Source organism: Ylistrum balloti, unplaced genomic scaffold (genome assembly GCF_031769215.1).
Source record: "Ylistrum balloti isolate Yb309-2 unplaced genomic scaffold, AGI_CSIRO_Ybal_v1 Utg369790, whole genome shotgun sequence".
In the NCBI taxonomy this organism is placed as follows: Eukaryota; Metazoa; Mollusca; class Bivalvia; order Pectinida; family Pectinidae; genus Ylistrum; species Ylistrum balloti.
In genome coordinates, this window is record NW_026781974.1 from 1,157,139 (window position 1) to 1,170,845 (window position 13,707).

At 33.2% G+C, this 13,707-nt stretch overlaps 2 protein-coding genes across 2 annotated transcripts in view; both read left to right on the forward strand.

Annotated features, from left to right (window-relative positions):
• The first annotated feature begins 1,578 nt into the window (after positions 1-1,578).
• On the forward strand, positions 1,579-10,065 carry LOC132544295 (uncharacterized). The gene is made up of 7 exons (XM_060207869.1): positions 1,579-1,595; positions 2,619-2,762; positions 3,398-3,495; positions 3,800-3,905; positions 4,404-4,569; positions 5,079-5,276; positions 6,597-10,065. The coding sequence occupies exons 1-7, from the start codon at positions 1,584-1,586 to the stop codon at positions 6,824-6,826; spliced, it is 954 nt and encodes a 317-aa protein (XP_060063852.1). The 5' UTR covers positions 1,579-1,583; the 3' UTR covers positions 6,827-10,065.
• Positions 10,066-11,758: 1,693 nt separating this feature from the next.
• LOC132544320 (uncharacterized) overlaps positions 11,759-13,707 on the forward strand; it is a 29,919-nt gene continuing 27,970 nt past the window's right edge. Inside the window, exons 1-3 of the mRNA XM_060207897.1 lie at positions 11,759-11,959; positions 12,377-12,458; positions 12,792-12,870. Of these exons, the coding sequence (XP_060063880.1) occupies positions 11,759-11,959; positions 12,377-12,458; positions 12,792-12,870 (362 nt within the window). The remainder of the gene's footprint in view (positions 11,960-12,376; positions 12,459-12,791; positions 12,871-13,707) is intronic.

Sequence of the window (13,707 nt, forward strand, 5' to 3'; positions counted from 1 at the left end):
TTTGTGAAATACAATGTGTGTGAACCTGAAGGCAGACGATACCTCTAGAATTACATTCGAGTGTCGTATATGTGTGTACCTGTAGTCAGCTTTAGATTAAGTATAAGTCGTCCACCTGTAACAGTTCTTGTCAAGTAGAGACGAGATAGCCAAAGACAATGGGTCAGTAAACCAGAACATGTGATACACGTGGTCTTTCATATCGATATATTGTGGTTCTGTCAATTCGACTGATTCACAGCGTAAAAACAATTGTAACACGTTCATGAAAAACCCATAGGCGTGATGGTTTAGACATCAAGCGTGCAAAGTACTGTTCGGCAAGTGTATTTCACCAATTTTTTACTGAACAACAACAGCCAAGTTTCTTAATTCAAGTTTTACGTGTGTCTCGAAGTTATGCTTATACGTTAAATTTGTTTCTGAAGACCTTTTAGTTTACCGGGAATACTTTTTCAGTTTTAATGTATTTAAACAATCACTAATGACCTCGAAAGAGGAAATAGATACGTTTCGTGATGAATGCACACTTGGACATTGTCCGTTTAGAGTTTATCAATGAACTTGCTTCACTAGGTAATTTTACTCTGCTTCAACTATCAACAATATGATTTTTCAATGTTATGTTTTAGACGAAAAACTGCAAGTTGTAGAAGCAGTGTCGAAATCGACCGAAAGTTATGGGACCAAAAAACTGTAAGTGTTCCAGAAATTATAAGATAAATTTTAAACAAGTTGAAACGTTAGAAAGTCTAATCGATGCTGATTATACCACCGTATCTTCATTCTGTCGAGGACATTGCCTACCAGATGATAGTTTTCTTTAACAAATTCCTTAAGATCATTCATCGCGTAACCCCTCAGTAAGTTTCAAGTTCCACCACTGGTATTCAGTTGAATATTGCCTAAAATGATCCCGAGATGGTCCTTAGACATCAAAATACAAAACTGTAAAGTCTGAGTTGGGACGCCGACGGAACAGAATTATAGCTCACGGGTGTCTGTGATGGTCGTGTTTCTGCGGTAAGTGTTTCGGTACGATAGTGAAACAGAGATCATTCTCGATTTCAATGCTTTAGAGTGGATTCGAACCGGGGACATCAGCCTTACTAGCCAGACGTCCCGAAACCGATTTAGCTCGATCGGTTGAGCGCCAGACCAGTAGTCAATGGATTCCGGGTTTGAAAATTAGCGGAGGTAATAATGACTTCTGTTATACTATCATGACTTGACGGGAAAAGGTGAATATGTATATCTCTCCTGATTATCATTTTCTTTACCGATATACAAATGAGGATATTGTTGTAAATCAAAGAGGTTTGACGCCTTTATAATTAGTTGAGAGGAAGATGTTACTTATATTTTATATAATGATGTTCAAATGCCATATGGCGAAACAAGATATCAATTTTTAATACGTGTGATTCATTTTTCAATTTACACCTCATCACTTTAGATATTATCCGGATTTTCTTGACTGTCAATTTCTGATTTTAGACGCAATACTGAAACATCCGGTTTACAATTTGTTAAGAGTTTCAGATGCTGAAGGAAGAAATATACTAGAATAAGTCGTATACACCATGGACGCTCATGTAAGTAAACTACTTAAAAGTGAACGATAAATAAATGTTATATGATGGATAAACCCAGACGCACTCGTGGTACCATCGAACCGGTTGGGCTCAATCCCGCATTTAGGTACTACTTTATCAGCCTACATTTGAAGGATAGTTTCAACAGTGACAAGTCCTAATAAATTAGTTACTTAAATGTAAGAACGTTGGAAGTAGAAGCACATAATTCCTTTTTAATATTTGCAACAAAAAAACGTCATATAAGATAAATAATGATAATATTTTTGACAAATAACCAATGCGACAAAGTACATTTCCACACAAAAGTGAATCATTCGGTTGTGTGTGTTTTTTTTAATTACAAACTTTAACACCTCCGTTGCATATAATGTTGTTGAAGATAAAACAAAGGTAGATTCGGGCTCACCTATATATGACATTTACATAAAATGTACCAAATTGCTATACATTGTAGTCCGTGATATATCAAGTGTCTTTCTTGTGTGAATATATGTATACTCACTCTGGCTAGTAGAACTTTCCCTTTGTGGAGTGGTAGAGTGTCCGGCCAGAGGCAGAAGGGTTACTAGTTCAAACCCCATCAGAGATAAGGTGTTTTTCATTTTTCCTTCCTATTTTGATCTGGTCACAGTACCAAATTTGTAATAAGAAGGAGTAATGAAAAAACTCTACCACCGCAGGGGTTCGAAATAGCAACCGTTTGGTCTCTAGCCTCACACTCTACTGCTTTACTAAATGGAAATTCCCACTAGACGAGACTAGTAAGGCAATCTGTACTCTCAACTTTTTTTTATATAGAACTTTATGTTTCTATTTTACATGATCCTGCATTTGAGTAACTGATTGATTACTAAAAGAAGTAACTATCCCTCTGATGCAGAACTATTATCCATATGCAGGTTTGTGTCAGACCTGCTTGTTGAATTTTTTTTATACTATGCACTGATCAGCATTTATCAGAGTAACATTTTGTCTTTAGTGTGGAGTTTTTGTTTTATAACATTTTTACTGTTTCAATAGTCACAAGAAGTTTATCTGAAGAAACGACTTCAGGGCTTTCTTGGAGAGATGCTAAAAATGGGTACTCTTAAAGGCTTCAAACACTTCGCAACTTACATGAGAGGAAGAGAGGAGATGGTGATCAGCATTGTAAATGAACCACAGGTATGAAACTATCACTTGTTTCAGCATTGTAAATTTATGTGCTTATACAAGTCACAGGCAATTGAATTATTCTATATTAATTTATTCATACATGTATCTGCTGATGCTATTGACATTGAATTTTTCATGAATGTTTAGTCAATCGATTAGACATTCATTCTCAGCTAAAATTTGCAGTTTAAGCAAATTCAACCCACATAGGACTTAAACACAGAAGTCATAACATTGTTTGATTGGATGTAATATCCACTTCCCAGAGTAGCTAGATTCCTAATAAAGATATATTTTATACTTTAGATGCAATCAAAATGTTTTGTACTAGCAACATTTATCTAACAAAAAAGATTGAAAAAGGCAGTTAGTATGATATCTAATGTGATCATGATCTGCACTCACATTCCATTAACTTCATTCTACCTGATGTAGCTGAGTAAAGTATATGTGATAGATCAAGACAACATTTAAGTCAGATTGGGCAAAGACATTGTGAGGAAAATGTTTGAAATGAACCAGATTTTTTTTGTCAAAGTCAACTAAGCATAGGAAGTGAATAGATTTTCATGTAGTTTATATTACTTTTGCATGCATTATATTAATTCTGAGAAATTGATAATGTAGAATGTTTTTATTGACAGACCACCCATCACACATATGTGTCAGAGTCTAGTGGAACAGGCTTCAGCTCTCCAGACAGAAGTGGTAGTCTCACTTCACAAAACCTACCTTATGATAAGTGAGTGAAATCCGTCAACAAGCTTTAAGTCATGTATTTTAAAATTTATGTATATAAGAATAATAGCATAGCACATTATCTTTTGGTCAGGTATAGGGGAGGTGTAGACGAGTACCCGAAAACTTGTAATCTAAATAGAAATATAATTAACTTTCATTTTATTTTTCAGTTCAATTATTCACCTTTCTATTGAAAACAGTGTTGTATCTATTATTATTTGTTGAGGGTGAGTTATTTTTAAAATTTTAAATTAGAACAATTTTCAAATGTCAAAGAAACCTGTAATGGTGGGAATTTGTTTTAGACGGTCCTTGCTCATCTCAATGCGATCACAGATGAATCTGAGTACAGCTCCCACAGGTATTGGCTTGCCTCCAGCTTCACCCAGTGATCAGGAAACACAGATTGGAGTAAGTTGTGCAGCTTGTCTTGAAAATAAATTTGCAAATAATGAAGTTTCAACAAAAAAAGATAATATTAATGATAGTCAAACTAATTTTTATTGCAAAAGGAGCTTACTCTAGAATTGTTATTTTGCATATACTTGTTTGTGAACAGAGAGCATTGCACAAGCAAATTGAGCATAATATCAGGCTACCCTGCTGACTAAATATTAGAGTTTGGCCTCCAAACCACCAAATTATACTGACAAGATGTTAGAATTTGACCTCCTGCTGAATTATTTTAAACATTAAACTAAATGCACAGACCATTTAGCTCTTGTTCAACATTTTGATGCCATTATCAAATAAAGTTTAACAATCCTGTCTGTCATTTACATCCACCAAACTCTAATTACTTATGAATCAGTACTATTAGAAAAATGGCCAGTTTTCGTTAAAATCAAATGCTGTCATCTTTTACACTGTTATAATTATGAAGTAAGTATTGTCAGTGTTTCTTTGAAGGGAGAGAACTCCACTCTGTTCTTGGTGGCAGGCTATGCTCGATACTGTTGTCCCTATGTGTGGGTAAGATCCAACCATGAACGACTGATCAAGCTGACAGGTGACTCTGCTAATGACAAGGATTGCCCACTCAAGCTCAAGACTACTGTTGGCTGGAACAACTCAGGTATACACTACAGACAAGAAAACTTGTCGCATATGTATGTACAGCAGTGTGTTTTAACTCAGGGAAAACAAATAGATAGCTCTCAGCTGTATGAATTACAGTGTAATACCAGAGTAGCTTGTCTCAGTTTTCTAAATAAGCATTTTCCTTACTATGGAAAAAAATTATGAAAATATTTTAATAGGTTATTTTCTGCCTAGTTGTGTGGTGATTTAATACAAGGGAGGCAACTCCTTTGAATCATCCTTTAAGCATCCCAGGTCCAGGTCTGAAAATCCAAGTCTGTAGAAAAAAAGATAAAAAAAGAAAATGACAGTATCATTTGTAAGAAAAGTTAATACATATATGTTAATGCAACTTTAAAAACATCTCAGCTGTTTTTTAACAACAAAAGCAACAAAAGCTAAATGGTTATAACTGTCTGAAGTAAATACAGCAGTGATTTAATATTGATTGAAATATTCTACTTAAATAACATTTTATTGATTTTATGTCATTTGTTGTTGTAGATTTTAATGTGTGGGATATTGTGGCTGAGCTGGTGAAGCTGTGTTGTTATCCTGCTCCTACTAACCCATATGAGATTGACTTTGACTACTTTGATAACCTTACCCTACCTGAACAAGTGCTGTCAACAGCTGCCATGTGTAACTTTCTACAGAAGGTCCTTGTCCATGTACCAGATGATAAAGCATACATAAGTAAAGGTAAGTATTTAGGGGATCTAGAACATAAATCGAAACTGTGATGAGCATTTGAAGAAAACAGACTTAAATATTTAAATGGCCCACCAAGTGAGAACTTATTGGTCATCCAGACAACTACTACTGACTACAACCAAACCACATACAGGATATACATGTTGATAAAGATACTTTTATATTTCTACAGCATGTAATTTATGTTAACGTGATGAACAGTGTAATAATTTTCTATATCATTATTTGAAAAATACAAGTGTGGCTATGATCATTATAAGAGAAATAATTGAAAACTAGAGAAAAAAGTGAAATCAAAACTTCTGATTTTTTTTCCACACTTGAGTTATCTACCCTGACATCTGAAAATGAATTAGAACACTTCTTTAATAGATCAGAACTTACAAAATTTGTAGAAAATAAATTCTCATTCAATGCTTCACAAATAAAATTGTTTATAAATGCAATATTTTGGTTGCCATGGCAACTTTAAAATGAGAGAAAGAAATTATTTTGCTATGAAATTTTAACAAATAAGCTTTTTCAGATTCCTATTATATATTCTGGTGGTTGACTAAACTGGTTATTTTGTTATACAAACCTTTTTTTTATTCAATGAAATATGGGCAAATAAAAATGAAATTTTCTAATTTTAACAACATGAAATATCGAAAAAGCAAGCTGGTAACCAGGGCAACAACCATGAATCAATACATTTCCTTTAGATTTCTACTCCAGTAGTTCACAATAATATGAAGTGCAGAAATATTTTTATATACTCACTCCCATGATTGAAAATATTTGCTAACAATACAAAATTAATATTTTCAGCTATTCAAAATTCTGGTTGCTATGGTAATGTCATTATTCGTAAAATATTATTTTTGTCAAAAGATTTAAGAGTTAAGATGGTAAATGTATTACACTCAGCAAGTAATGACTTTTGAAATATAGAAAGTAGGATGTTTAAAAATCTATATTGGCTAGCTGGAAAATTGCCGTGTGCTTATGTGATAGTTACCTAGAAATATTTAACAATCCATGGTACCATTTAGGCAAACATGTGGCTGTGTCATTCATATTGACCCTGTCACATCAAAACAACCAGGTGATTACACTAACATTTCAATCACATCTCTTATTTGATTAAACAAAAACATGAATGATCTCTGACTTTAAAGACGAAGTATTTGTCAACTGATGCATTTCATTACCTGTACTGTCGTTTGATGAAATGTTTGTAAAATACTGCAAAATAGTGAACATGAAATAAATAATTTTTTTCTTTGATAAATACAAGATAAAGTATTGTGACATATTTTCTTTCAGTATTTGAAGAGATCCAGATTCTTTCAAAGTTGCACTTCAGTGCATTACAGAAGCTTGCCAAATCCGGGGGCATACCTATACTTAATCAACACTTGCAGGCTTCCAGTCGCCGACAGCACAGGACAAGCGGCTCATCAGCATCTTCACGGCAGAGATACCCTAGTAGTGGAGGAAACTATTGGGGTGGGCAACAGGCTCCGACCCGAGGGCACACCTTCAGTCAGTACTGATGAATGGATGGGCAGCAGGCTCTTGTTTGAGGGTATATCTTCAGTCTGTACTGAGGGATGGGCACGTGGGCAGGCAGCAGACTCCTGCCTGAGTGTACACCTTCAGTCAGTACTGAAGAACAGGCAGGCAGCAGACTCCTGTCTTTGATTACAACTTCAGTCAGTACTTAAGGATGGTGGAGGCAGGGGTGGACAGGCAGCAGGCTCCTGTCTGAGGATACAACTTCAGTCAGTAATGTAGGAGGGGGGAGAGGAAGGGATGGACAGGCAGTAGGCTCTTGTCTGAGGGTACAACTTCAGTTAGTAATGTAGGATGGGGGAGAGGAAGGGATGAACAGGCAACAGGCTCTTGTCTGAGTGTACACCTTCAATCAATACCGAAGGATGGATGGGCATCAGGCTTTTCTCTGAGTGTACAACTTAAGTCTGAGCTGAAGGATAGACAAAATCTGCATTATGGGGATGAAGAGACTGTGCTAATTATAGATTGTCTTGGTGGATTTTGTTCAGAGAGAGAGATTAAGAAATATACATGTTGTTCTTCTATGCAGGCTTATTTTCATGGCGTCTACATGTATAAATCAGTACTTGTTCTCAGTATAATTACATTGTAAGTCAATAAAGAGATTCTATGCTAGATATAGCTATTACATCAGGTGTAAGTAGGCGTGCTTTGTGTTCTGTAATATAACTGTCATATTGAATGTTTATAGCAATAAACAGCTACCATGCACAATATACAGTGCAGGTATAAGTGTAATTAAAAACCCTGGCTTAAAGTGTCTACACACTCAGAATCTTGCTTTTGAATCAGTCCTTTAACCAATCTTTTCTCCAGTTAAATGCCATTAAGACGAGTGAAGAAATTTCTGTCACATGGTATCTCTATACTTTGAAAAGTTGCTGTAATAACAAAGTAGATTAGGACTGAAGTATACATCTTTTTACTGTATTTTTTCCAGTGTATTTCGTCTCTGGATTGTACAGATTTTTAGCAGTCAATAAATATTTCTTGTTTGCTTTCATATAAAGATCATACATGTAATTAGTAACTCTCACAGAAATATAATTTTCTCCTTGATTTTAATTTGGATTGTTACGTGTATGTTAATTTCTTGGCTTTAATTTCAATCTTCTTTTCCATAATCACGTATATATGGTATAACAGTAAAAAAATTGTAATCAACATAAGGATTTTAATGTGAAAGTTGAGGTGTTTTACATTCATTTAATGAAATTTGTTAGTATTCTTTGTGTTGTTACATGTCCTTTCACACTTTGTGGAGGCATTGTGATGTATATCTAGAGGACAGTGATACAGATTTATATATAGATGGGATATGTAAACATGAAATATCAATTAGATAAAATGTCTATTTTGTTGGCATATTTGAGCCTGTCGGCTCCTTTCAGGGATATATACTTATATATGTAACAGTGTCTGTTATATTGATTTCTCTATTGCAAATTGTATGTTAAATAATGGTTTGAAAATGGTGTATGTGTATGGTATCATGAAATGTATAATCATCCTATTTGGTATTTAGTCTAAGGTTTAAAAAAAATGTGTTTATGTTTATAGAATAATCATTATATAACAAGTTATATTTGTGAATGATAATGATGAGTTTATGGAAGCTTGTTAGTGTTGGTGGCTAAGAATTGTGTTTGACAGATCAATTATTGTGATGGCTGGGAATCATTTTGATTCCAAATTATTGCTGTATATCAGCCTACAATGTTTCTAAAACATGGTACAAATACTGGGATCAGGTATTGTAAATGTTGAATGTCTAATTATCTGACATATCAAATTTTTAATTTGTTTAAGTGGTTATTGTAACATAGAAATACCAGTTGATGATGTGTTTGAGGTTTTGTGATAAATGCCGTGGTAATTAATATTTGACATGTCTAATTTAACAAGATATTCCACAAGTTGCTCTTAAACTTCACCATCTAGTGTCAGTTATAAAATGGTGACAAAAACATACAAACATATTTTACCTGTAGATTAGTGTTTAAAAAGAGTTTGAATGTTCAAAAGAGATAGAGGAATAATGATTTTATATTAGTTATACAGAAACTGTGTATATTTGAAATTTATATCGTACTCTGTATTCTTTATTTGAAAGTTTGAGGTATTCTGACATGTAAGTCCTAAGATGTGTAGAATGTTGAACAGCCTATATATCTACACAAGATTGATTTCATTGTTATCATTCTGGTATTTCTGGAAAAAAAAAATTCATGCATCAATATTGATGAGGGATGTTTTTTCTTAATTCATGGTTTTTTCTTTCTGTGTTTCGTTTTACGTTTTCAGTGAGGTTATACTGAATTGTTCGTTTTTGTGCAATCTTTGTAGACAAGTGGCAAGGTGATGCCATTTTGAATGTAGGACACATATTTTAGTCTCTTGTTGGTGGCTTAAAAGCAAGAAACTTATTAGTAAATTACTGTGTATACATGCATGTTATATTCTGCTATTTTTGGGGTTTTTATTTTCGGGTGAAATATTAATGTTAGTTTATTATTTTTTAAATAAAATTAAGATCAAATGAAGAAATCGATTTAAAGCTTTTATATTGACAACCAAGTGTGTTTACATGTAGGAAATTCCTGTGAAAACTTTCAATATTATTTTGAAGCAATGGGTACAGATAAACCACTGGTTTATATAGGTCATATGAGAATTCCAAATGGAATTAGAAAACACTTTATCTGTTCAAAAAAGACTTTGTTAAGCTGTGTTTACTAAAGAAAGATAAACTTAGATTTTGAAAATTGTCATACCTGATCTCCTGATTTCTATTCAGTATCCTCACTATTTCCTCAAGTTTCTCACGAACAGGATTATTGAATCTTCTGTATAAATTTACAATATGCTTTATAGCTATTTTGGTAAAGATATTTCTATTCTGTAATTTTGTGCATCTTTCATTGTTTCAAACAATATAATTTTTGCTGAAATTTTCTGCTTGAATGCAGCTCTCTGTGACAATGAATCTTTCTGCTGTATTTTATTCAGTGATTTTGTCGTACAGTGTACAACAAATGTAACTGAGATTTTTTTAGTGTGAAATGCTGACTTTATTGTAGTAGTAATGTGTATAAATCTTTATACCCTGAACATGATATGTGCTGATATTTAAAGATCTTGCAAATAACTTTGATGTGATGATGAATATACAATTGATGACCAATTTATTGTATGAAAAATACAAGATGTAGAATGTGATGACAAATAAATTTCATTAATATCTGCCTTTGTTTCTTTTTCTTATTAACAAAATTGAAGGGGAAGAAGGATTCAAATCCTTCAGATGTTGCAAGTTTCTAAGCAAGTTTTTTGAAGCAGTTCCTGATCACTAACATCAACATCAAGATTATTGCATAGTTTAAGCATTAATACAAATTAATACAAATAGCTGTCAGTTTATCAAACCATGTATTTCATCTTTCACTTCTGGTGACCAAAAGGTTAATTAGACTTTGTTCAAAAAAAGTCTAGGTGTATAATATCTGAATTTTTCCAGCAAGGTTTTTTAAGGTAATGGCGATGTTATGGACCAAGGTTTAATATGGAATGTTGCTAATATGTTGATTCATATTTTTTTCAAATTTGTAAGTTCAAAAAGAGGCTAAATGGACAGACTTTTGAAATTTTTTCAGCAAGTGTTTCATAAAATTTCTTCACTATCAAGTACAAGTAGTGGTCAGGAGTGAAAGCTGAAAAATATATATCTCATATTGTTGATTATCCAAACAGGTTGCCTGGGAGAAAACGAAAAATAAATACAGGACCTAGTTATATCTTGTATTAGTCTCATAGTTTATGGTGACACGTAATTAAGGTAGTATGACACTTACATAAAACATGTCATCAATAGGTGAGCTACTTTCTCAGATCATCACATCATATGTTTTGTCATTATGTCCTTGGGATGGAGTACAGAAATATATCCCCATTTATGTCCTTGGTATACTTGATAGTTTTAAAACTTATTCCAGAGTTGAGCAGCACATAATTTATACAAAAATACCTTAAATGGGACATCCTAGTCTTCTTGTAATTTCTATTACACGCAATTACTTTTCAAAAACATCACATTGTGATTCGAATACCAGAGGTACATTTCATTTGCAAGTTTCTTTATACTGTGCTAATTAAATTCCGGAATCGGGATAATTCCTATTTTATTGTTGCCTTTCAAAATTATCTCCCTTGGCACACTTCTTGTCGATTAGCCAATCAAAATTCACCATATACTTACTTTTCCTTAACAGCATACTTTGTTTCAATATGGCGACTGATGGTCTGAAAACAACCTGTTGCGGAGCAATTTTACGTTGGTGCGGGTATAGATGGACATGACCGTCGTTTACGTGAATTGAACCGCAATTTCCTTAGCTGTTATAACAAAATAAACGTAAGTATGCAGCTCCCGCGTAGAAATAATTCTGTTTTATACGCTCTCAACATCATTTAAATATTTGTTTTTCAAAACAACTTAGCACAGGCCTAGAAAACACATGATTTATTATGACATGCATTTGTCAGACCTCGACACATTCTAGTATCCTTTATCTAACCTCGCTAAAAGGATAACTGAACGATTCTTACATGTTTAATATACCAGGAACGAAGACGCTATGCCGATATTTATGTTTTATTTTATTGTAACGTAATGAATTGTTTCATAAATTGCACAGACCTCATACGATTTATCTGTTATATGACAATATTTTAAAATATAACGTTTACACTGTATTGTATTCATTTTGAATAAATGATTAATCTTGTTATTTATTTAATTTCATCTCATAAAATTAAAACAGATTTTTTTTTCATCAGTTGCAGATTAAAAATGTGAAGTGGTTTTAGCCAAACAGAATAACAGGAGATTTGTTGTTGTGAATGGCCGTACCATGGGAGATAAATATGGCTCCGATGTGTACCTGCCGATGCCAGTCAACAGAGACCAGCTTGGTCAAAGGAAGGTGGAGAAGATTCAACGAGAGATTGAAAGATTGGAAAAAGAGCAGGTGAACAAGAAAGAGTTGATTGAGAGACTCAGTCGTTTACAACAAAATGAAGACAGACAGAAGGAAATACAAAACAATGTCTTAGTAAGTGTCCACAAGGCAACATACCAATTAAAACTCAAAGTGATGGGATGAGCTCATTGAAGGACTCATTTTAAGTTATATGGTATAATGTTTAAACTTTAATCACTTGACTAAAAGTCTATGATTTATATTAATTCATTTAAAATCTCTTGGTACTTCACCATCCTGATTACACTTCATATCATGTAGATGTGGTTCTGGAAAACTCTATCTAGAACAAGAGCAATCATCGTGTATTTCTTAACTTGATTTTTTAAGTGATCATGCATATGTAATTATAATTATCTAATGGAAAAAAATGTGAGCTGGTTGATTTTGCTCAATCAGATTGTTTTTCATTTCCAGAAAAAAAAGTTGATTGATAAAACTTCATCCTTGCATTTTTTTATCCCAATTTTATTTTTCTTCATTTTGCAGAATCGACACAACAAAGACCAACTTTTATTGGCAGAGAAGGAGCGTACACATGGCAGGGACAGTGTTGCAAGCATAAAAAATGGTCTGTTTGATAAACTAATTTAACATTAAATTACTGGTTAATATTATCAACACTGAACACCTATGTTAGACAATTTTTTTCCATCATATTTGGTGAGCTTTCAATATGTCTGACTTTTTTTGAATGAATAAAGATTGTTATCAACTATGTGAAAATGATAGTAGACAATTCAAATTGCATTTTGTTTTTCACTTTTTTCAAGTATTCTTAATGGAATGTGCACATTTATTGATTAATATAGGTGTCCTATAAGTTTGCAACATCGTGTCTTTCAACAAGTCAACTAATTACAAAGATCTGTCTATACAAATGTATATTTCAATGTTGTTACAGGTGAAAATATAGATAGTGTCATCGCTCAGAGAACAAAGGAATATTCAAGGCAACAGAATGCAGTAGAATTAGAAGCAAGGTAATTGTCTACATTATACAATGTATATATAAATTTGCAAAAGTTACTTCTAACCTTTGGTAAATCATGGAGCTGGCACCCCATTCAAGTATAGCAAGTATATGCAGCTTTGCCTGTTTCCTTTGGTCAGTGCATTTTTCCCTACTTACATGTGCTGAATAATTATGTACACAATCAAGTGACTATGTCTTCCCATGAGTAAACAGCTGCAAGACTATTATTCCAAATGAAGTTAACCCAATAAGTTTTGAAATGATACACCAGACCATTTATATGTTATTGCATTTAATCACAGTGGACCAGAAATGTGGGCTATTTTTAATATACTATTTACATCAGATGACTTTTGAAGGAAATTCACAAGATAAAATATACATTTTTTGGGCAAATTCCATATGAAACCATGTGAAAGAAGATATAAAAAATTAAGAAACAGTTAAATATTGTGTGCAAAGTAATAGGTTTTCATTCAATTATACAATTACCGACAAGTACAGAGTACTGGTCATGAACATCATCGGTGGATCCCTAATCAAAGATAAGAAAGTCAGAGGAGGTAAGGATACATCAGGGTGGAAGTTAACATGACATCTAAAGATGTAACACCTATTTAGTCTGATGTCTACTCATGAAATAGTGATCAGGATTTAAATTAGAATGAATGCAATTTCTTGCTCTTGAGGTCAAAGATGATCAAAATGACTAAGTAGTGATATGAAGCATAAGTGGTTATGTTTTCATGATAAATCATGATTCTATAATAAAGTCTGTACAAGAAAAGTCTTAAGATCAAATAATATCATTATGAGATTCACTATTCAGCCCCTTCTTATATTG